Source organism: Filicampus tigris, chromosome 2 (genome assembly GCF_054856515.1).
Source record: "Filicampus tigris isolate MCC_2025a chromosome 2, RoL_Ftig_1.0, whole genome shotgun sequence".
NCBI classification, from domain to species: Eukaryota; Metazoa; Chordata; class Actinopteri; order Syngnathiformes; family Syngnathidae; genus Filicampus; species Filicampus tigris.
Genome location: NC_141218.1, coordinates 27,177,638 through 27,202,583, shown reverse-complemented (window position 1 = coordinate 27,202,583; position 24,946 = coordinate 27,177,638). Strand labels below are relative to the sequence as shown.

At 41.0% G+C, this 24,946-nt stretch overlaps 1 protein-coding gene across 2 annotated transcripts; it reads left to right on the top strand.

The window, feature by feature from the left end:
- The first annotated feature begins 3,761 nt into the window (after positions 1-3,761).
- Positions 3,762-14,249, top strand: pitx2 (paired-like homeodomain 2). Of its 2 annotated transcripts, XM_086024209.1 has the most exons (4): positions 3,762-3,957; positions 6,382-6,448; positions 9,421-9,620; positions 13,035-14,249. In XM_086024209.1, the coding sequence occupies exons 2-4, from the start codon at positions 6,403-6,405 to the stop codon at positions 13,581-13,583; spliced, it is 795 nt and encodes a 264-aa protein (XP_085880335.1). In that variant the 5' UTR covers positions 3,762-3,957; positions 6,382-6,402; the 3' UTR covers positions 13,584-14,249. The 2 variants fall into 2 exon arrangements, with proteins under 2 accessions (XP_085880335.1, XP_085880334.1); XM_086024208.1 differs by lacking the exons at positions 3,762-3,957; positions 6,382-6,448 and adding an exon at positions 8,755-9,214.
- The last annotated feature ends 10,697 nt before the right edge of the window (positions 14,250-24,946 follow it).

Here is a 24,946-nt window from a genome sequence, read left to right as displayed (position 1 = left end):
ATATTATAACACAAAAATGCGCAAATACCTTTGGTCAAATGCTAATTGACTGCAACAATCACTACGGCACACATGACCATGTTAATGAATGACCCTTACTTGACCAAACACCGTACTGCTCCAAGTCAAGCTAAAACTATTTCCCTCACACATTAGCAGCACGTCAGTTGATTGGTGCCTTTTTCTGTTTTTTTTTCCAGAATGCTACAAGATGGCCTCACAGTCACACACGGCACCACTTGGGTTCGTCACATGTGGTTTGAAGCCAAAACAAATTAAAAAAAAAAAAAACAGCCCTGAAATATGAATTCTGGACGAGGATGACGCCGATAGCGTGTCGCGCATGGCCCGTTAGACGTATTTGTTTCTGATTCGAGCGGAGCGTAATGGATTCCTGGTGCTGTGGTGTCAAACAATCGGCTGCCTTTAAAGCTCTACGGAGGGGACACGGGGATTAATTTCACAACAAGCGACACGATTTGGCTGGAAGTATATACGTTATGCGGACATGTGGACTTTACAGCTGCAGGAGGTAACAGAGGAAGAAAATATGAAGTGTTTAGTGCCAACTCACACTGGGCCATTACGACTCTACTTCAGCCTGTTGCCACTTATTTACCACAACTGAAACCTTGCACAATGGAAATAAAACAGAATAACTTGCAATGCTAATTCACATTGCTGATAAAAAAAAAAAAAGTCTCGCCCACGCAAGGCCTCATCGTTGTAATTGAGTCTCTCATCGGTTATTCGACATAAGAGACCTTGCACAGTACGAATGACTAGAAAACATTCAGAGTGAAGACAAGAAGTTCACAGCATGGCACACAATGGTGGTGGCATGTTCTATTCGATAGCTCCTCGCACCAGTTTTTTTGTGATAACCACCATCTTGCAAAACTGAAATAAAACCAAAGGACTACAAATAACGGAGTCAAAAATGGACCTGTTCAGTCACACACAAAAACATACATCAGGCAATCAATGCGACCGCTCCTCTCGACAGTTATCCATGATAAACTTCACCTTGCACAATAGAAATAAACCAAATAAAGTGCCCACTCCTCTCACCAGTTATTCACGATAACCACCACCTTGCCAGAGGTGTCAAAAACAGGTCCAGAAAGGAAAAACGCTGCCACAGTTTAGCTTTAGCCACAGGTGCTTCTACTCAACAGGCAGGTAAATTAGCTCGTCGACTAGAAGCACCTGTGGCAAAAAACAAACAGTGGCGGCGTTTTTGCTTCTGGACCTGTTTTTGACACCTCTGCACCTTGCACAATAGAAATAAAAGACATCATTCAGTCAAGAAAGGGCCAGTTCAGTCACACACAAAAATATGCTCTCATTTAATGAATGCAACCACTCCTTTTGCCACTTTTTCCTGATAATCATCGCCTTGCACAACAGAAATGAACCGTTGACGTCTCCACTTCCATCTTCCTGCTGCTCGGTCCCGTAGCGCCACCGACAGCCAAGAAACATGAAAGCGTGTTTTTAAAAGTCGACACCTCCAACCGGCCCGGGCTCTCGTTAAGAGTCAGGAGAGGTCGCCGGCGAGGAGCGGGTCACCCCCGCTCCTTTCTCACATCAGCGGCGCTTTCAAGTGTCCTTCGCCATCGCCGCGGATGACAACAGACGATCAATAAGGCGCTCGAAATGAAAAGCGCGAGTGAGGAGACCACCCCCCACCCCCCCACCCCTTTCTCCTTCTGCAACCCCTGAGGCGGAAGATTTGGCAGCCGCCGCCGGGCCTCCTCTGAACTGGAGGCGCTTTGCACCTTTGTGTGCGTGAGAACCACCACACTTTTGACAGCTTGCCTTCCTCTAAAAGGACGACATAAGAACATCACCACCCTGTGTGTGTGCGCGTGTGTGTGCGTGGCTTTGGAAGCGGAGGGTCACAGTTCAAGTCCTGCTGCGGACAACATGTAAAATGTCAACTAGTTGTCTGAGACATGCATGTCTGCTTCCTGTATTGCTACAGAGGTTCCCTTAAGCAAGGCACCAACCCCCGCCCCACCAGACAACTGAAACCAAGTCAATTTTATAAACACACATTACTGTAAAAAAGACCTCTGAAAAATATAATTAAAACTATAGCACATGCGTAGCCGTAAGCACCCCTAAATTAAATCCAGGCAGCCTTGAATTTTGGGAGATTATTTATTTGTCCTTTTTAAGCAAGCTAGAAAACCGTATCACCATATAGTACTTGGTTGTAATGTAATATTTTAACATGAAAATACCCCCTGCCCCCGCCCCCAACTTCTCTCAAAAATGTTTTGTTTTACCTAATCCCTCCTACCTTCCCCCGAAACGGGCTCTACACTACCTTCCGGTGATGTAGAGTCAAGGTGTAAGTACCTGGCTTCAACCAGGATAATGGCACATTAAACTTCTACCACTTCTACCAACACACTAATATCATTACCATTTCTCATTTTGATGCATTTAATCGTAGCTCATAGTTTATGTTGTTAGGTAGGAGTTTCGTGATGTGTTTTTTTCCAGCTAGGAAACATTTCAGGTGACCAGAGAGAGCACTACTGCCCTCTGTTTGAATCAGAATGAGAGAAGCTAGCTGTTATGTCATGTTGCGTCAAGATGCTTTACAAGCTAACTGACAGGATGCTCATTAACATTATAACTCTGATTACACAAAAATGTCCTTTTAATTTAAATAGAATTTATACATATATAGTAAATGTCATATAATTTACATCAATAAAATTGCATTAAATGTAAAAAACACATGAAATGTACCTTGCCTGGCTGGGAGCGCAGCACTCCTAAGTCCTAGACTTGCCCCTGCATGTAGCTGTGTAGCTATCTAGCCAGTTAGCGGCTAAAGTTAATATTCTCTTAACACTGCTTATTGTTGAAGTTGTCTCTTCTTTATTGAAAAAGTGACAATAAAAAGCCAAAGAAAAATACAGAAAAAACATGTTGGATGCTCACAGACTATACTTACTTCAACTGAGATAAACTGAAATCTATGTGAACTATTTGAGGCCTCTTGCTTCGTCCTGGGTCTCCTTGTGAAAATGTTTTAATTAATCTAATTCAAAATTTTATCGTGTGGCATTGTGTGCATTTATGTTGTTACCCTTTGTTTGTCCTTCCAATTGGCCAGTCAAATTGACGCATGCGCATTTATCACAACAGAATGGGCGACCTTTACTGGGCAATTAAATAATATGTTTGCTTTCCAAATAGCATACAAAAACAATGTGTGCGCACTTGCGTGTTGGTAGTGTGTGTGTGTGTGGGGGGGGGGGTGTATATGTGTGTGTGTGCACGCGTAGTTTCGACATGCACGTGGGCGTTAATTACGACTTTAATAGGGAGTATGACTAAAAATGTAAAAAGGGGATTAGAAGGGGAGGGTGGGTGCACGTCCGGTCTGCTGCACGCCTGACTTAACATACGAATATAAGGAGAAACGGGGGGGGGGGGGGGGTCGAATTGTGCGCATTTTACGACTAACTGATTCCACGTGTAAATATGAGTGTGGGGGGGGGGCACTAATGTGTTGACTTTAATTGCAGTGGAGCTGATTTAGTCGTTATTCAGGCTCTCCTTGTGCCGCCTCTGTGATAGCATCGTGCGCGTGCACTAGCACACCCCTTTTCCAGGATCGTGCACGCACGCAGGCAGGCAAAGAGAGATGGGAGGCGGGGGTGGGGGGGCGGAGGGAGAAGACCGAGAGTCTTTCAGAGCGGAAAAAAAGTTGGGGCGTGCAGAAGAGGAGAAGAAGAGCAGCGTTAAGAGTGCGTGGACTTGCTCCTGACGATTTTTTTGGGGGGGGGTGAAGTTGATACTTTTATTTTCCTTATTTTGGGGATAAAAACAAATTGACGGCGACAACCAGGACGTTCGAGTCGCGCCCCTTACGTGTGTTTTGCACGGTGGAATTTATCTCATCACGCACATAGCGAGAGCCGTCCACGCGTGGTAAGAGAAATGTGCTTATCTCTGTTTTGTGTGTGTATTTTTTTTATATGAGTTAATTGAAAGTGGATATCGTTTCTAAATCAATTACACGCGTGGTATTAAAAAATGCGCATACACCGTAATGAACGTTTGAATCATGTTGATTAGTCAATTAGTAAGTACGGCGAATATATATATATATATATATATATATATATATATATATATATATATATATATACATATATATATACATATATATATATATATATATATATGTATATATATATATATATACATATATATATATATATATATATATATATATATATATATATATATATATATATATATATATATATATATATATATATATGTATATATATATATATATATATATATATATATATATATATACGAGTGGGTGTGTGGGTGTAATTAAGAAAGCGAAAGGGGTTTCCAAGGGGTTTCCGTCGTCAATTACGCGTGTCATATAGGATGTGCTTCCATGAAATAGGGCGGCAGTTTGCCTTAAATGATAATAATGATGATGTGTTGTTGGAATATTGGGAATACATCCACATTAATTTTTAGAGAAAAAAAAATTTAATTGAAGACAAGTTTTTATGGTGTCAGTTGAACGTGCGGTAATAAATACAATTAGCATAAATGACCAAAGGAGAAGACAAAGTTTGTCTTAAAATGATTTTAATCACAATGGGTTAGAATGATGGACCAGGGTATAGGCTACATTTTTTAAAGTTAATTTCAAATGAACATGGATTCAACAGTGTCAATTGAACATAAAAGTAGTGAGAGGTGAACGTTTGCATTCATTAATAAATATGATGATGATTAAATTCCAAAGTCAGTTCATTGAAAGTGAAATATAGTTTCCATGCGGTCTTAAATGCACGTTTAGCTTTAAATTAAGAACACATGACGTGAGTGGAGGGCAAGGTTTCTTTATTGACGCTAAAAATGATTAGTACAAATACATTCAAACGTTTTCTAAACAGAATAAATGCGTAGAAAAAGTAAAAAGATGAAACAATTAAATACACTTGATAACACCAACTCAGCATCATTGCGAGGCTACTAGACACTTAAAAAATTTATATATATATATGTGTGTGTGTGTGTGTGTGTGTATGTATAATAAGTAACTCCATTTGTAACATAATAATTAGGTAGGCCAAATAATCCAACACATACTTTAAATAACTAGACAGACAGACAGACAGACAGAGAGACAGACAGACAGATAGATAGATAGATAGATAGATAGATAGATAGATAGATAGATAGATAGATAGATAGATAGATAGATAGATAGATAGATAGATAGATAGATAGATAGATAGATAGATAGATAGATAGATAGATAGATAGATAGATAGATAGATAGATAGATAGATAGATAGACAAGAGGCGTTCACAGTCCCGCGTGTGCAAAGACCGGCTTTCTATCCACACCGGGCCAGGTGCCATGATCCCCCCGCACACGCACCCACCCCTCGTCGAATTACAAACGACAGATGGATGTATGAATTGCTGCTTAATATCGTTGTTAATAACATGATCATTAGTATGCAACCAATATGGAGAAGAGTTAAACATCTATTTACTAATTATATAATCTCATAACAGTTATTATAGCCGCTGTGGTACGGAATAGTGCAATCCTTCATATTTTGAGGTAGACCAGTGTTGTTTGTTGAGTTGTAGTCCTTAGTGTATAGTTGGGCACATTATCACAGTGGAGGGGAAACCTACTAAATAGTCCATGCAATAAAGTGGTCGAAATAATTTACGATGTAATCTTCCTCCTATCAGACACTTTGAAGACGTGTAAAAACTTATTTCGCATTTATTTGAACCTCGGAGACGACTGACAGCAGGATGAGGAAAAAATGGCGGCCGCTGACATGCAAATTTGCATTATCATAAGCAAACATTCAAATAAAAGCCCATCTGTGTTGGCGTCCTATAATGAATTTTGTAATATGCTCACACGCCCACACACTGACATCTCAATCAAGAGCCTTAAGCCGGGAGATTTTAGCGGGGCTACGTCACGCGCACGCGCGACATATACTGTACACATGACGAGTAAATAACACCTTTTTGCCTCTGATTGAAATACGTGAAAACATTAAGAAAAAACGTGAGCTGGAAACCAACATGTTGATATTTTTCCCCTCCTCCGACAAAAATGCTGCTTATACTAAAATTGACTTCAACTGACTTCAATATACACCCACTTCAATAAATTACGCACAAAATGACATAAATTAGATTTTCAACATACGCATGAACATATTTTTTTAAATCTTTTTTAAAAACAATGATTGTTCATGTGGTCTTTGTCATGTTTTTACACTAGAAGTGTTACATGTGTACCTCCATTAATTTTGATTTTCTTTGTATTATCCCCATGCACAGAAGAGGTTTTCCTGCGTCATCATGGAGTCCCATTGCCGCAAATTGGCCACCACGTGCGCACAAATAGGTAAAATATGAATGCGTCTGCACAACATTTTGCTTAAAAAAACAACAACAACAACAACAAATAACACAACATTAATTTAAAATGGCCAGTTTGTTGGAAAATGGCTATTAAAATACTTCATGTCATTTGCTGGAATGAATCATGTACTCAGAAATGTTATATAGGATACCAAGTTAAATACATAACTCACCAAATTAAAATGAAATAAAATGGAAAATAAAAATACGTCTTTCCCCTATTAAAAACAACAACAAAAAACTAAAGCCGCCTTTACATTTGCTTGCGTTGCTTTTTAGTTTAAATGTACATATTTTTTCAAACAAATATATGTTTGATGAGAAATATTGAGCAGTAACGAAGTGGAATTTCGCGCCTGATTTCACACGGGTGAAAGAACCCTGGTATACTTGCAGCCTAGACCTCCTGGCCTTTCATTGTCTTATAGCGTCACCCGGTGGCCGGTTGCGGATATACAGCAGCAGCACCAACGGGCGCTATAAAAGGCCTTATAAACGGCAACAAAGGTCGTCAATTTTAACACAATAACCACTCGGCTTGAATCGCAAAAACACAACAAAATACCTCGAATGATCTACTAATAACGCCAAATTGTCAAGATTATTCGACATTGCCAATAAAAAATGTGAACTCATTCCTATGTATAAATATGTAAGTTTTCAGCATTTGACCTGAGACGCGTGTCACTCTTATTGTTAATGACGATTGATTAGGACTAATAGAACGTGACAAGCAGTGTGTGCGCATCCAAAACAGTGTGTGTAATGTATGCTGCTCTCGTTGCGCTCTCCACTCTGGGGGAAAAGCACATGTATAATGAAAGCCATTCGTGAGCAGGAATACGCTAATGAAGGAATGTGATGTGTCCATAATCCCGCCTAAAAAGGCTTGTCGTCGCCCCTCTCCCCCCAATGCACCCCACCTACTCCCTGCTATATTGACTGAATTGTTAATTAATGGCCTATGTATGACGGGGACAACGAAGATGAGGAGGCGTCCACGGATGAAGACATAATCCACTTCAACATGAAAATAAGACTGGAAAAGACTAATAGTACTATTTGGACAATTAATAAAAGCGTCGCGGTTGCATGCATCTTAATTGGATGACTCGTCTGGACAAAGCCTGCACGTGAAAGGAAGGATGGACTTAATGGTCTCTGGAAATGTAATTTGCATGGACTGAAATATGAAATAAAAAATACACTTCTATTTACATAAAAATTCATATTTTGGATAAGGGGGTGGGAAAAATATTTTTTTACAAGAATGTTTATGGCTTCTGTCGTGACTGAGAAACTACAATGTATAATTAATTACCCAATTATTACATTTATAAATACAAATTTAGAGGGATGTTTTTGAAATCAGAAGTTAAGGAAAATATTGTATAAATTTATGTTGCATTCATTTTAACAACGGGTTCAATAACAACACCAAAAGCTTGCAATATACCAACATTATGAAAAGCGAAGACAATTTGCAATTTGGTACTGATTTAGAAACATGAGATATACGCACATGATTTGCTTTAGCAGACCAGATCTGGCCCCCATGCCTTGAGTTTGATACCTGTGCCCAAGATTACATGATTTTGTTCACCAATGCAGAACTCCTAAGGCAAAAACTTCAGGAAACCACCAAAGGTTTCAATGCAACATGAGTGAAACTTCCGCCACGTTCCTCCAACGGAGACGAGTCAATCGGCGGCTACTGAAGCTCAGTTTGGCTTAATTTCCTGCCTGATTAACAGCCCGAACCTGGTTGGTTGCATCACCAGCAACGTCTTTAACCACCACCTTTTACGCGTGTTCTCTGAAGTGGGCATCGCATTTGTGACGTCTCAACCGAGTCGGCTTCCAAATATGAGACGGGTTCTGTTTGCGCCGAACTCTCTTTGGACCTCTCGGAAACCTTTCTGATGCGGTGGTTGCGCTTGTCGCGATGCGAGGGTGCACTTTTAGACGGAGAGAAAAATGATTTCGCTTATTTTTAAAAGTGAGTCCGGTTCCTGAGAGAGAGTCATTCGTGGCAATTTCATTTTTAAACTTTTTTATACATATTATTTTTAATTATTGCTGGGGTGGGGAGTTGTTTGTTTGTTTGTTTGTTTGTTTGGTCGTGGGCTGCCGGGGAGTCCGTTCCTCTTTGACGCCTCAAGCACGCGCCTGTCAAGGTAGCGAGTGGGCGGGGTTGTAGACGGTGACGTCGAGCGAGAGAGGGAGTGAGAGAGAGAAGGGAGTGAGACAGAGAGAGAGAGAGAGAGAGCAAGAGAGAGAGAGAGAGAGAGTTGGGGGGAACTGCAGTCGCGCGCAGTGCTTGTGCCTGCGCGTCCCCGGCTCCAATATCATCTACCTGTCCTTGTCACTCCACTAGTCAGCCGCCGCCCGCCGCCGCCGACGTTAGGATGGCAGCGCCTCACGGTGGCCCGCTCTAAAAAGCAACCCGGAGTCCGAGCACATTTTCTTGAGGGGCTTAAATCTCGCTATCCGGAGTGGGACTTCTAAAACACTTCGTTCGTTCTTTTTTTTTTCTCTTCTTTTTTTGTGTTGGTTTTCGGTGAGCGACCGATGAACTCTATGAGGGATCCTTTAAATCTAGACCACCACCCGCACCACCCATTTACCGGGACTAAACTCGCCTCCGCCATGGCGTCCGGTTTGCAGCCACTGGTGCGAGCCGTGGACTCCGGCAAGCACCGCATGGACGCGCACGCGGTGTCAGACACGTCCAGCCCGGAAACCGTGGGTAAGAAAAGAAAAAGACAGAGGAGAGTTACTTGCAGCAAAGTTTGACATATGCAAATATAGGGCTAATAGTTGGCTCTAATGCAAATGAAACTCTAAAACAATACTAATTCATGTATTGTTCTGATTTTATTTTTTTTTAATTATTATTATTTTTTTTTTCTTCAAACAAATATCTATTCATTTTTATCTTATTTTTTTCAACAGAGAAAGAGAAAAGCCAGAGCAAGAACGACGACTCGTCGGACGACCCGTCGAAGAAGAAGAGACAGCGGCGTCAGAGGACTCACTTCACCAGCCAGCAGCTGCAGGAGCTGGAGGCCACCTTCCAGCGCAACCGATACCCCGACATGAGCACCCGAGAGGAGATCGCCGTGTGGACCAACCTCACCGAGGCCAGGGTTCGGGTGAGTCTAGACTACTATCGGACCCACACATTACATTACGTCCAAATAAGAATAAGAATAAATAATAAAGAGGATTACATTGCAGGGGGCAAAGCACTTTATTGTGTACAGTATCAAACACGATACGTCATTTAGAGTAATATATTTGAATAACAGTTGCTCGTGCTAAAACATATCTTTAAAAAAAATTCCCGTCAGACCAGAGCGCAATGTACAGTTTAGGATAAAAAGAAATTGCAAAATAAATAATTGTGTCCTTTGAATATTGTATTTTAAACATTTTAAACATATTTGCACGTGCAAAACAACACTTTCAGATCATGCAGAAGATATATACTACAAAATGAGGCATTTTTCTCTGCGTTACAATTGCACGAGTAAAAAAAGTAAGCATTTCAGAGCATGATTAAGCGTGAACGTAAATATCCCAAAAGAACAAAATAAGCTTTTTTACTTACCTCAACGGAATATAATGTTACACACGTATGCATTCAAATACTTTAATAAGCATGGTATTAAGATATGCTGTTGTGACTTTCAAATAAATAAGTCAAAATAGTGAAATAGGACATTTTTATTAAGTCCAGTCGTGACACACAAACACGCACAAATTGTTCTTGAAAGATAATTACACGTGGAAAAATGCATTTCAGAGCACAATATGAAGAGTAAAATGTGAATATATAGTACATAATGACACATTTTCATTACGAGTAAAATGTGAAAATAGTGTATAAGACATTATTAAAACGTGAATGCACTGCAAATTGAGACTTTTTTCCCCTTTTATATCTGCATGTCACGTGCGTGCATCAAGTGCTGTTAAACAACTGTATTTGCAATAATATGCTATATTTTTCAGAGCACATCAACCTGCCTATACCAACAAGATAGTACTAAATATTATAATGGTACAAAAAGATTTGTTTCTGCACGGAGCAAAATCGTGACGGATCTCGGTAGCCTATATAAAATTGCAACGAGATCATCACATAGCCTATCATCACATTTAATACAAAACAAATTGTCTGTTTCTACAAGTGTATTTTCAGGAGAAAAAAACGCCCGTTTGGAGCGCGTGCAGTGTTAGTGTAATAATGTGTCCTCCACTCAGATGATCTGAAAAACAAATACTCACGCATACTTGTTTAAACACACCGCTGCCTCGAGCCCAATTCAGTCACATCTTAAATTGATATTTAATATGATTACACCCCCTACACGGGAAGACAAATAGCCTTTTTTTTCTCCCCAGTAACTCATGCGTCTATTAGGTCCAATTAGAAGTGAGCGGTCCTTGCGTGTGACAGGAGTGACAGATACCGCGGCTGCGGTGTGAAAGAGGTGCAAAGCTGCTCATTTTGGGACACTGTCGCGAGATCTCCAAAGAGGGAGGGGGGCAGTCAGCGTGGAATTTACACAGTCACGAAGGGGTGCGTGCATATATGTGTGTGCGTGTGTGTGGGTGTGTGCGTGTGTGTATTGTGTTCTGATAAGGACCGAGACAGGAGACGAGGAAATAACAATACAAAAAGCTCGATGGTCAGTGCAGTGGAATTTTCTATAAATTAATGCTGTGCTGTGTATTTGTCAAATAGTACATCATCAAATCGGATGTGCAGGCTTTAAATGGTTCGGAGAATTAATGAATGGATGTCATCTTTATACCAAAATAAAACGGATTCAGCGTAAAAACGACATAAATCCCTTAATTAATAAATGTATCTCTGCTTGCAAAATTTACCACGTGTAATATTGAATATGCGGATATTATAGAATGAAACATAGGCATTTGGATATGGGGCATGCACAAAAATAAGTTTCAATTATGCTATACAGTATGTGTGTCCCGGGGACCGCGTTTTTAAAAAGTCCACTGTGCAAATGGTGAAGTCAGTTTGAAGTTTGGACATCCACACATTTGAACATATTAATCATAACACCTGTGGATGTCTCTGGGGACGTTATAAAAACGGCCAGTATAAAGTCGTAACTACTTGAGGGGTGTTTGTTTTTGGGGGGGGGCATACTTGTTAAATTACACACACAAAAAAGACGTCGTTTTGACGGTGAGACGTGTATGTGTGTAATTATTAATCATGCCACATATAAATGTGTTAGTTTTCCTTTGCATATATTAATAAAAGAAGGGTTAGAACAAGGTTACAACATTCGTCAAGTTATTTTGCAATTGCGCAAACTTAAATAATCACTCCACCTCGAAATGTGTGTGTAGACATTGCAAATGCTTATTCTCTTCAACATCCTTAAATACTAACATTACGAAAGTTTTGACTCGAATAAAGCTTGTAAATATTAACTCAATCATTGCCAAGGACACGTTTATGTCTTTTCACAGTCCAGACATTGAATCCCAGGAACTTATTTATATATTTTTTTTCTTTTTTTTTTTTCCAAACGCTAGGGCAAAAGAGAGTCTGAGAATGTATGGCAGTGAATGAGTTAATCATGCCACCAAGAAATGTTTGCAGGAGAAATTATTAAATTATATGTCTTTTCCTAAATTGTATTTTTTTCAATTGTCACCATAAAGCATGCAGTTAAATTGGGTCTTTTTTATTTGTTTGTTTCGCTTGCATATACTACAATTAAACACGAAATCTAATATATAATAGCCTACTTATGGTCCTCTAATACATATATACTCTAGACAATCCGGACCCATCAAATACCTATAAAAACAATATATCAAACAATTTAAAAAATAAAAATAAAATTGTGAAGTCATTGTGATTGTGTGTTCTAGTTTTACGTGCTGAATCATATTGAATAAACGGGCTACAATAATGTGCATGAATAAACAAACAATATTAGTGAAGCATTTTGCACTTGTGAGTTAGTTTCACGTAATCTGCGATTGGTCATGTTGGTACCCCAATACACAGTCAATATAGATATACTACTGTTGAAATTTTAAATATCATTATTATTATTATTATTATTATTATTAGTAGTAGTAGTAGTAGTAGTAGTAGTAGTAGTAGTAGTAGTAGTAGTAGTAGTAGTATCAACATTTAACGTAATAATGTGTTATGTCTGCGGGTATCCCCAAACCCTCGTGCATCTAATTGGACAAAGGATCTTTCAACAAGAACAATACATACAATGGTTGGTTGTCATTTTTGCGCGTACTAAAACATAGAAAATGCAAAACCTATACTCTGTTGTTCTAAATAGATACACTACTGTTTAAAAGTTTGGGGTGACTGTTTACCATTTTGTTTTGTTTTGCAGTGCAGGGTCCCTTTACGCGCGAAATCCTCTAAATATAAAATGCGCAAGATGAGAGACTGAAAACGTTGCTCCGGCAGACTTTCTGACCTGCTGAAATGTCCTTTGTGTTGTGATTTTGACGGTGAGGAAATAACGTCGCCTCCTCTTCGTCGCCGTCAGGTCTGGTTCAAGAACCGGCGAGCCAAGTGGAGGAAGCGAGAGCGCAACCAGCAGGCCGAGCTGTGCAAGAACGGCTTCGGCCCGCAGTTCAACGGACTCATGCAGCCCTACGACGACATGTACCCGGGCTACACGTACAACAACTGGGCCGCCAAGGGCCTGACGTCGGCCTCGCTGTCCACCAAGAGCTTCCCCTTCTTCAACTCCATGAACGTCAACCCGCTGTCGTCGCAGGCCATGTTCTCGCCGCCCAACTCCATCTCGTCCATGACGTCGGGCATGGTGCCGTCGGCCGTGGCGGGCTCCAGCCTCAACGGCCTCAACAACCTGAACAACCTCAGCGGGCCGTCGCTCAACTCGGCCGTGGCGGCGCCGGCCTGCCCCTACGCGCCGCCTACGCCGCCCTACGTCTACCGGGACACTTGCAACTCCAGCCTGGCCAGCCTGAGACTGAAAGCCAAGCAGCATTCGAGTTTCGGCTACGCCGGTGTGCAGAGCCCCGCCACGAACCTGAGCGCTTGCCAGTACGCCGTGGACAGGCCGGTGTGAGACGCACGCACCCCACTAAAAACAGCCCACCCCGCCCCGACACCCACGCCCACCCTAGAGAGAGAGAGAGAGAGAGAGAGAGAGAGAGAGAGAGAGAGAGAGAAGAAAAGCACCACTTTGAGCATCGATTTTCCCAAAGGGGATGTACAGTGATGCAAACATGCCATAGTGGTCAGTTTTCATCCACAGGAACAAGAGACTACTATTGTATTGTTTTTTTTTCCCTCCCGAAAAGGGCACTAAAACTGAACCACTGAACGTGTTGTTTTTGTTTGGTTTCGGTTTTATTCCCCGATTTGTTGTCTGAAAAGTTGTGTATATATCCAAACATCTCCACAGATGGGGTTCAGTTTATTAACGCATGCGTGATAGGGAATAAATAACAAAAATGTTTTGCTTGCGAACAAGAGCTAAAAAAATTAAAGCAAAGTAAAAAGGGGGGTGTAAATACTAAAATGCACCGAAGTGGTGTATTTCTAACATAATATAAAATTATTATTATTATTATTATTATTATTACTATTATTATTATTATTATTATTATTACTGTCTGTGTGAATATCGATTTTAGACTAGCAATCTTAGAGGAAGAAAAAGAAAAAGCGCGTCAAAATGTTCCTGTAAAATATTTGGTACGGACCCCCCCACCCCTCTCCACCCCAACAACATCCCCCAAAAAATGTGTTTTATTTAATGGAAGTAAATATATTGTTCAAAGCCGTCCTTGCTTGTTATTGAATCATCTTTTGCTCTGTTTGCTGTACATCGTGCGGCAAAGTGTCCACTCCACTTGTGCGACTAATCTTTAGAGGGCAGCCAACAATTGGGCTGCGCCAGTACACATCACCCGAGCGACAGATTATGTTGCTGAATACATGTCTGTCTGCCCCGGAATCAACAAACAGGAGGCCGCGCGACCACACAACAGCGGTTAGGGTTCATTGTAGTGGGAGGAAAAGGGAGGGAGAGGGGGCTGAAGTGGGTAACCATGCAAAATGTATTGCCTCCTGTAGGCAAAAGGTATGCGGGGGGCCAAAGTGCCTTATTTGCATGCATGGACATAGCAAAAGAAAAAGGTATGACTCACAAAATTGGCCAAACACGGATGTTTCGGCTGGGAGTAAGCCGGCTAGGACACGCCTTCACTCGGGTACAAGCTGCTGCAAGCTCCGGTGAGGGAGCACCGCTCGGATGAAAAGCCACTTTAGACGCTGACCTGCCAACCAAGCCCATCACACCTTGACTGTCGACTTTATTGTGCATTTTAAACATCTGTCTTTTGTTCTAATAAAAACAAAAACAAAAATAAATAAATAAATAAGCACAAATGCTAGGCTATAAAGGGAAAAAGTTCAGAATCAAGTGAGTAATCTAATCAGGCCTATAGTCTGCATTCTAATAAGGCAAAAATTAATCTAAAAGTCATTTGCATACACTCGTTGTTGCATAAAATGACATAAAAAGAAAAAAAAAAGTGTCAAAACATAGAGGTTTCGGCGCAGGAAGTATCCGTCTGATAAGCCGAAGAGAAGACGCCTTCGCTCGGCTACAAGCGACCGCATGCCCCGGTGAGAAGATGAGTCATTGACCTTATTCTTTGGCTCTCTCGGTCTATTTTTAAGCTTCAATGCTCCTTGTACGTTTGAACTCAAATAACCACAAATATTCTGCATGCAAGAGAAAAGCTGAGTTGGCAGTGAGTATCAATAACATAAAAAATGGGGCAAAAGTACACATTTGTATGTTTACGTATACATACCTTAAAAAAGAATATTTCACAAACGTTTCAACATGAAGGCTTAGGCGGGGACTCTCAGCCGCGGGGACGAGAAGCTGTCGCCCGGCTACAGGCAACCTCACGTGACGGTAAGGGTTCACTGCGTCGAAGATGAATTATTTTTCCCCCCCTCTATACGATTTACTATTTTTAAACGTCAATAAACCCAATATGGAATTTTGATTAAAATAAGAACAAATTCTGCATGGAAATGAGACAAAGATTCGGCATTATAGTACAATTAAATTATTAAACATATTAACGCAAAGGTATTTTAGGGGTGGCAAAAGTGGTTATTTGCACAAAACGCAAAAATTGATGATTCATCAAACGCGGAGGTTTCGGCGGGGAGTGCCTGGTTGAATAAATCGGGAGTCTGCCGCTGCACGTAAAATGAGGAAGCTCCGCGCAGAGGATGAACCGCTGACCTTATTTGTGAGTTTGTTCAGTATGTTTACTCTATTGTTTAACTACAATACATCTTGTGGTATTTAATTAAAATAAGCACACACATTCTGCATGAAAAGGAAGGGGGCAAAGTTGCTTTTAGAGCTGGTGTCATGTTGGAAGAAGCCTCGGGGGTCACCTCTCAAGAGGGGGATTACTACATAGAGGGTGCGTGTGTGTGTGAGTGTGTGTGCGTGTGGGTGTGTGCGTGTGTGTGTGTTGGGGGGGGGGGGGGGGCTTTGAAGGTAAATCACAGTTAGGCCAGATGCTGTTTAATTAAAAGGCACGTCTAAAAATAATAAGGAGCAGTCCAACAATGCGCCGAAAGCCGCTTTAAGTTGTGTATTGCGGTGATGGGGGAATTAATCAGGCGAGGGGAGGGGAGGAAGCCTCGTCTGCCGTCGCAATACACATCTGCACAATCAACATGTGCACAGAAGACAAGGAGGAGGAGGACGAGGGGGAGGAGGAGGAAGGTGCATGCAGACTTGCACATGTTCACATGTTCATTTATAGGACTTTTAATTCCCCGTTATTACATTTTTAAGGTAGTCAAGCCATTGCTTGTGGCACCTGGATTCCAATCATGTGTAAAAGTAGAATTTGTAATTCTGCGCCCCTGCAAAAAAAAAAAAACAACAACATGTATTTGAGGAATTTATGATCCCCACACAGAACTCTATGGGAATATATAAAACGTTTATTTCTGTCCATGTTAATGTGAAATTTGTTCCGCTATGGCTGATTAACAAAAAATGTGCACATGAAATTTTAAATAATTGTCACACGCTTAGATAAGAGCCAAAACGTAACGGGAATGCACGCTAAAGTATCTGATGATAAAGTAAAATATCTGAGAGGAAAGGTGATAGATTAAAATTATCAAATTCAATTGAACAAGGACACATTCTATGAAAAAAATAGGTTTTAAAAATAGGAAAATAGGTTTTCAATGTACTGTACCGTAAACACTGTGACCTTTCCTCCTGGCCCGGCATCTTTTTATCTATGACACCCTTGGCACACTTATTAGTTGATTTCAGTTAAGGCCATAGAGTCAGATGGGCTAGGTAGATTCCCCCACCCCTCTGGGAAAGTGGCCAAGAGTATAAAATAGGTAATACTGGAGGTGGGGGTTAGATCTTCTTCCGCAATCTCGCAGAAAAGGCTCCACGGCCGTGTATTGATCTTTCTGGCATCTTTGTGATAGTTCAACTGAGGATATGCAGTCTTCTGGTAGCATAGAGATTTATCATTATTATTATTTTTTTTTTTTACTTGAGAGTGAACATTGAAGTCGGGCACAGAAAATGTTTGTCATTGAGCTTGAAATATCTGTTGAATATAGCCATTAAGCAAATGTTAACATAAAATATTAGGCAACATGGACTGGGTTAAAGTCCTTAGGAACTGAGGGCATGGCCATGGCTCTCAGTCTCAAATGCAGGTTTTACCTTTTTTAAATGGAAATTTCAAGAATAAATTGAATTAAAAAAAAAAAGCATTAGTTCATCACGAAGCGTCGCTGATGGTGTAGAGATACACTTGCCTGAATTGTGCACCGGCAGCGTGGGATCAGTTCCCACTCAGTGACTGTGTGTGTACGTGTGTGGGTGTGTGTGTGTGTGTGTGTGGGGGGGGTGCGAGGGTGTGCGTGTGTGTGGGTGTGTGTGCGTGTGTGTGGGTGTGTGTGTGCGGGTGTGCATGCGTGTGTGGGTGTCTGTGCCCTGCAACTGGCTGGCGACCAGTTCAGAGTGTAGTCCGCCTTTTGCCCATAGTCACCTGGGATAAGCTCCAGCGCCTCCCCGCCACCCTGTACAAGATAAGTGGTGTGGAAGATGACACATGAGAGTTTATCATGAAACTTAAACCAATCAACAACAAGAGGATCCATTTACAGTAATAACTAGGGCTGGGCGATACTGAGAATGCTGGTATCGATCGTAAATACAGGGTAGTATCGGCCGATACCGATACGATACGATACAATACCGATACTTTTTTCTGGGAAATGTCATGATCCCCCTTGAGTTAGTTTATTATAATCATGATAAACACAGCACAAAGATTTTTGGCAATAAAAATGTTTTATTTTTTATTAAATAACTACAATGCAATCTTTAACAGTTTAAAAAATAGAATTCTTCTACTACAACAACTGTTTCAGAACAAAAGTCAAGAGAGTCAAACCAAAAAAAGCAGCAACGTAACGAAAATACAAATATAAAAATGTCAAATACATCTCATTGCACAATGTTTTGAAAATCAAGTCAGTAGTGTAAATAGTGTAAACAATACAATGTAAAAACCTTTAACAGTAGAAAAAAAAATACTTCAACAGCTTTTTTCATGTTTGTGTAAATTTGTGGTGTTACCACAGTAGCGGACCACTTTATTACACAAGTCACATTTGGCACTGTCCTTTTCTGTTGTTGTAAAAAAAAAAGTCCACACCGCGCTCCGCTTCTTGTTTGGCTCTGCCATTGCTTTAGGTTCCGGCTGCTCACTCACTCTCCCATCGCCCTCTCTGCCAGGGAGGGAGGGAGAGTGTGCCTGAGTCACTCACTCAGGCAGAGAGACTCAGGCCCTGTCTACACGTAGCCTGGGTTTTTGAAAACGCCGGGTATAAGTCTGCAGTTAGCCCTATCATCCACACATCCCTGGAGTTTTTTCAGTGAAAACGCAAATCTCCGGGCGCAGTGGAGATTTGCGGATATATCCGGATACCTCCTGATCCGCATTTTCGTCTGGGCAGGTATAGCCGGAGATTTACGTCGTCACCGTGCGACAACAATGCTTTGACGTCACTTGCGCGACTTTTTACTTATTTGTCCGCAACCAACCACTGCTTCTCGGTGAAAGGTTTAAAATCAATTCTGACCTTTTGTCGGTTCTCCCGAACGAGTTTGGCGCCGTGTTTTTGGTTTCGTAGAAGTGACGTCAAAGGACAGAAGTTCTTCCGAATGGACAGTATTTGGCTAACTATGCCGCCTAGAGGCTTGGCGTGCGTTTGAAAACACACTTCTGTGGTTACGTGTGGATGCGTTTTTTTAATGTGTATTCCAACGCAGGCAGGAGGGGGGGGGGATATACGGTTGTTAAAAACCCCGGCTACGTGTAGACAAGGCCTCAGAGAGTAGCAGGAGGCGCTGGGCGAGGGGGGTGTGGGGGTTGCTATTCTCACAGAGAAGCTGCGCTTTGAGGAAGTTGGTGGAGGAGCGAAGTATCGATCCCAGGACAATAGTATCGATCCGATCCAAGTACTTGCTTAGTATCAATAATATCGATATATGGATCGATCTGCCCACCCCTAGTAATAACTCTCAAACAAAACCGGCTGAACAAATTTCCCGACTCATCATCTGAATGGCAATTCTGGCATACAGAAACCGAGTTGCCAGGGGTGCATTTGTCAATGGCCCATTTTTTGGATATGTGACAACTAACCCCTAAATGAATGAATCATTTTCCCCCAATCTACCGTGTTTGTAAATGCTAGCTCTAGTTTAAAGTTATCTTAAAACACAACAATGACTGAGGCATGACATGATACCTTAATCTCTCCTCTAACAAGTCCACATGTATCACTGCTAGGATTTTCATCTGGAAGACGCTTGTTTTAAAATATATAAAGTTAACATATTTTACTTTGGGTTGTGCAAAATATTTAATTGGCACTCATCTCATCTCACAATTTGCTGTTCACTTCTCAGACAGGACACAACACACCAAAAATACTATTCCATTTTTAGTCACGCCCTCTGGTGGAGATGATAATTGCAATGTAACAATTTACCCATGTCACAACACGCCCCTTCATTTTCTGTGGTAGGTTGACTGAAATAATAATTAATGAAAAGTTTGCATTAGTAAGGAGTAAATGTGATAAGTTTACACTAAAGTGTACTTTACATATTAAAACCTTAAAGTGTTGTTTGTTATCACCAAAAACACAAAAAAGCCTGGAGTGCTTCTTTAGTTATGAAGTCAGGCGACATAGAACTGCATCGGCTAGGGGGAGGTGGATGGGCTGGGCTGCAGGGGGTTTTTGGTTGTGGACCAATGGTGGCCCATGTGACTTGCGCAGTGTGACCTCGCACATTCTCACACTGATTCGTGTGCATTTGATTTCATGAAACTGTGACTCTGGATGGTATGATAAACCATGACTTCTCTTCTCTTCTACTTGCTATCAGTGTAGTGTTATTCAAGACGCCCTGTATCCGCATATTTACATTGCAAAAACAGCAACTATCACTCAACGCCATGATGCCATCTGTGCCAATCATCAAGATATCAGGACTCAGCTAGTCAAAACAAGGCACAGGTGGTGACATCTTCATCCGTTGCCGAGATTGTATTGTACCGAATGTCCCACCTTTCCCGAGCAGATCACATTGGAGCAGTGCCAAATTGATACTGTGGACAACTCCTTTGAGTGATTCATGTATTAAATCTGCCTCTTGCCAGGTTAATCATCACCGGCATACTCGGCTAATTTGTGCTGACCTGTGGACGGGGCGGGAGGGTACACCTGTCCCATATACGCTCAATGGCTGCCCATTTACTGCATGTGTCCCTACTACAATACAATGACGGCCAAACGTCGACACTCGACAGGTTATGCATGGTGGGTGTGTCAGAAGCCAAGCCGGGACTTGAGTGCAGAACAGGAGAATATGCCCTAAATGTTCAGTCACTCCAAATTGAATTAAGCGTAGTGGCAGAGTATCAAAAAGTCTAAGAATACAGCTTCCGTGTGCAAATGGCAGAAAAAACAAAAAAATACAAAGTGTCAGTCTTCCCCTAGATAAGGGGGTGGCCAGGCATGGCCATGGCTACCCCTTGTCACTCCATGTGATGCGTAATAGAAATAGACTAAAATAGCCTGAAATTGCACCTCACTGCAGAAATTGGGGCATATTAAAGATAAGATTCACTGTTTTATGTTTTTCACGTGTACTATTAACAGCAGCTACTTTTTCACACTTCATTTCCACCACAATTTGTTTTGGTAAAATACTTGTAAGTTCGATAAAAGTAGAGGCGGGCCCTGAAATGGCCTATTTCTACTTGCATTTTTCGGATTGGGTAAATCAATACAAAACCAATCAAAGTTCACCAAATGTCTGTGGTGTACAAATCCCCACACGGGGGCTTTGGTGTTGGGGTGCAGGAGAGAGTGTGTGAAAACAGACAAGCAGCGGGTGGGATTTTGTGACGCACACATTTCCTGCACTGCGAAGTTTATATTAAAAGGAGGGGATGAAAACAAAAACAGAATTTGAGTTGTAAACTCTGCAAAACAATTTGGACACATTTGGCACCGATTCTCAAGGACCTTTGAAATCCGTGCATGCAGGTGAGACGCTCGCATTACATGGGAAGAGTGGAGGGGCGAGCGGTAACTTACTGCTAACCTTGAAGGTATACGTAAAAAGCTTATTTTAAGAAGTGCATCCGGCACTGAGTCAATCCATCGTAAAATAAATCTCGCTATTTGTCTTTTGGGACATGTGTCGCAAAAAAGGCGAACAAAACAACAATGCAAGGCGAGCACTTTGATGCTTGATAAATTGAGACCTCGCACAATGTTTTGTGCAATTTTCAGGCATATTTTGAGGAAAGAAAAAAAAGGATATTATTATGAATATAGTCCAAAAGTCAAGAATTTAGAATCTGAAAGAAAAGCTCAAGTCCCTCGCCATCCTCCCATATTTTGCGATATTTTTGGGACTTTTTTTTGGGTGATCTTCCACTAAGACAGGGGTGTCAAACTCATTTTTGTCGCGGGCCACATATTTGTTATGGTGTCCCATGGAGGGCCGTTACGACTGTGAACCCATAGAAATGTATGATCGCCTTATATTACCACATATACACAACATATCGATGAGTGACTAGTTTTGAAATCAGAAGGCAATAAATAGTTTGTTCAACTCTTTTCAATTTATTTTAAAAGGAGGGATTGGTAACAAATGCTTGCAATACATCATATTTAGTGTTAAAGGTCAAGACAAATTGAAAGAAACATCTCAAGTCAACACACATGATTTGCCTTTGCGGCTCACATAAAATGATGTCGCGGGCCGAATCTGGCCCCAGGGCCTTGAGTTTGACATCTGCGCACTAAGGCATCAAGGAAAAAAATAGTACCGGTAATGAAGTCCACAGAACAAAATACTCAAAGATAAACTAATTAAGGCTGCAGCTATCAAATATTCTTTGAAAAAAGTATTCTACCAATTATCCCATCGATTAATTGTGAACAAATAAAAGAATCAGTGACTTTGAATGTTTATGGCTGCAAAAGGCGGTGCATGCCCTGGTAAGTGACGTCGGTGTCGGCAAATGAGATTGTAGAGTTGGCTGGCTTCTAACTGGCTAACCCGTGAGTCAGTCTGCGTTGTGTAGCCATGAGCGGCTCGTGTATTGATATTATGTGTTTGTTTTCTTCGCGTTTGTTCAATAAAACGAGTGAAGAAGCGGTGTTACTTAATGACCATTGTGGGGACACTACAATAGGTTCTAACTAGTGATGGTTAGGCTATATTATTTTAGTTACGTTAACTTGTGTTGACGATTGTACATATTGTATGTAATATAATGTTGTAAGTGATGTGCAAAATGATCCCAAACTTTGGACATTCTCTTCCTTTTAGAAACTCTTTCCTCCTGGCAACTTACACAAGAGTGGTACGTGCAACTGCACACTGTATGGAAAAAGAGTCGCTGTACAGTTTCAAAGCAGATATTTTAATCCAATCTTTTTTTGGGTAATTTATTCGATGAATGTTGCAGACCTAGTAAGTTCCATGACACATTTTGGCTGTGTCGCAGAAAGCAAAAGTATAACAAAAATACAGAGCTCACCTTTAAGGCAAGCTGAACATGGAAAAGAACATGAAGTGAGAAAATGTTTTTCTCAAAAAAATCAGAGGTCACATTCGACACTGATTCTTAATGACCCCTGAAAGTCATGCAACCAGGAGAGACACGTACATCAGAGGGGATAACTTACTGTATATTTAGCCACGCATGTCAAGGCAGCTTTTTGTTTGTCAAGGCTTTTAAACTTAAAAGGCGTCTTCCAAGCAAAAAGCTCATCTGAAAACAAATTTTAAAAACACATTTGGCATTGAGTCAGGGCAACAAAAACTGAATCTCGCTTTCCCGGACGCTCAAATTCCTCTGGATTGAAATGTCACTCAAGCAGCATTAGTTAGCATTAACGCTAACCATTGTTGAACCTGTGCAGCTGGATGAGACCACATCAAAGGAGGCCATATCCACTATATGTATATACAGTATATATATATACATATACATATACATATATATATATATATATATATATATATATATATATATATATATATATACATACATATACATATACTCTAAGTATATTAGCAATACAAAGAGTGCGTGCCTGCAGGCTCGGCAGCTATCGGCAGCTAAATCCCGCGTGCCTTCTCATGTCTAAAGCTCCTAACATATTTCATGTTCAGACATCTTTACTGCACACAAAGATGGCGTCCCGTCACCCGACACTGACGTCTAAATTGGCGTTTACCTCGACAGTTTCCCAGGCTGCAAATCCACATTGACAAAAAAGAAGAGGGCACGAGGGTCCTTAAATTTTCATGTGACACTTTGCCTGCTTCGCCCTTGTTGTTGTTGGTGTCGCCATGGCAACCAAAGCCACGTTATATGTTGTCCAAATGCTAATTACGAGTTTGCACAGTGGGTCAGAAACGCCCGTCATGACTCAAAGGTTGAAATATTAGGGAGCACACCCACACAGGTTGCAGATATTTTTTAAAAGTTTTGACCCATCCCGGGCCGCTCATCCTCACAAGGGTCGCGGGCGCGCTGGAGCAGACTTGTCTTCAGGCATATATATATATATATATATATATATATATATATATATATATATATATATATATATATATATATATATATATATATATATATATATATATATATATATATATATATATACGTACAGTATCTGCGTATATATATATATATATATATATATATATATATATATATATATATATATATATATATATATATATATGTGTATATATAAGTTGCAATTCAATTTGCTATAAAGCCAAAAACCTTTCCTGTTATAAAAGCACAAAATACAATAAAAATGTGCGCATTAGGGTTGTTCATAAATAATAATAATAATAAAAATAATAATAATAATTATAATAATGATAATAATAATCATAAAAAGATTAAACACAGGAAAACACCCTTTTTTGTATGGATAGAATGAGGTTGTAGATAAAGTCAGGTAGCACTTACCAAATAATAACTTTTGACTTCATATTAAGAGTTAAGAGTTAAGGACAGCCCATGCTCCACCACGGCTCTTGTATATGCTAATATGCGCCCGGGATGGAACATTGTAACGGGGCTCCAGCACGTTTAATAAACGTTTGAAGCCCGGCTCCTCGACTAAAGCATATGGGCGCATAGATGTTGCTATGTATATGCCGATTGCTACTAATATCTTTGGCTCTGACTGCTTTCACATCTCCAGGGTGCTTAAAAGTAGCGGGGATAAGTTGTTGATGTTGAACGGCTTTCTTTTTTCGACCCCCGGTAACTGTGTCAGGGTGATGCCGTCTTACATGTGTTAACATGTTTGAAGTGTTACCTGCAACATACCGCATGGAGGTCGAACATCGCCGACAGTTCTTGTTCGCTCCACGGCTCGCAGCACGGAACCTGAAATGTTCCCGGCTGATGATACTATATATACACAATAAAATATACAAACGGCTGATTTGTATAGTGCAGACGGCTCCAACAAATGTGGCGGTCGGTTGGTCTCAGGCGTTGACTTCCATCAGACGTATTTGTCGTGTGACTGCGTGCACCGAACCGTGAAGCCCGGTACGGGACAAATTATACAGAGCTGGGCAGTCCGTCCCTGGGCCGGACCAGTCCGATCCTACGGCCCGGCCAGATGCCCATTTTTGGGGCGGAGGGGTAAGTACGTGAGTAAGTGGCGCATTTCAAGCGTGTCCACAGCGGGTTTGACAAATTTAAAAAAAGGGCTGGACTAAGCATGGCTGAAAGTGGATTTTAGTCCGGCCCGCTAATCGGTCCTCAT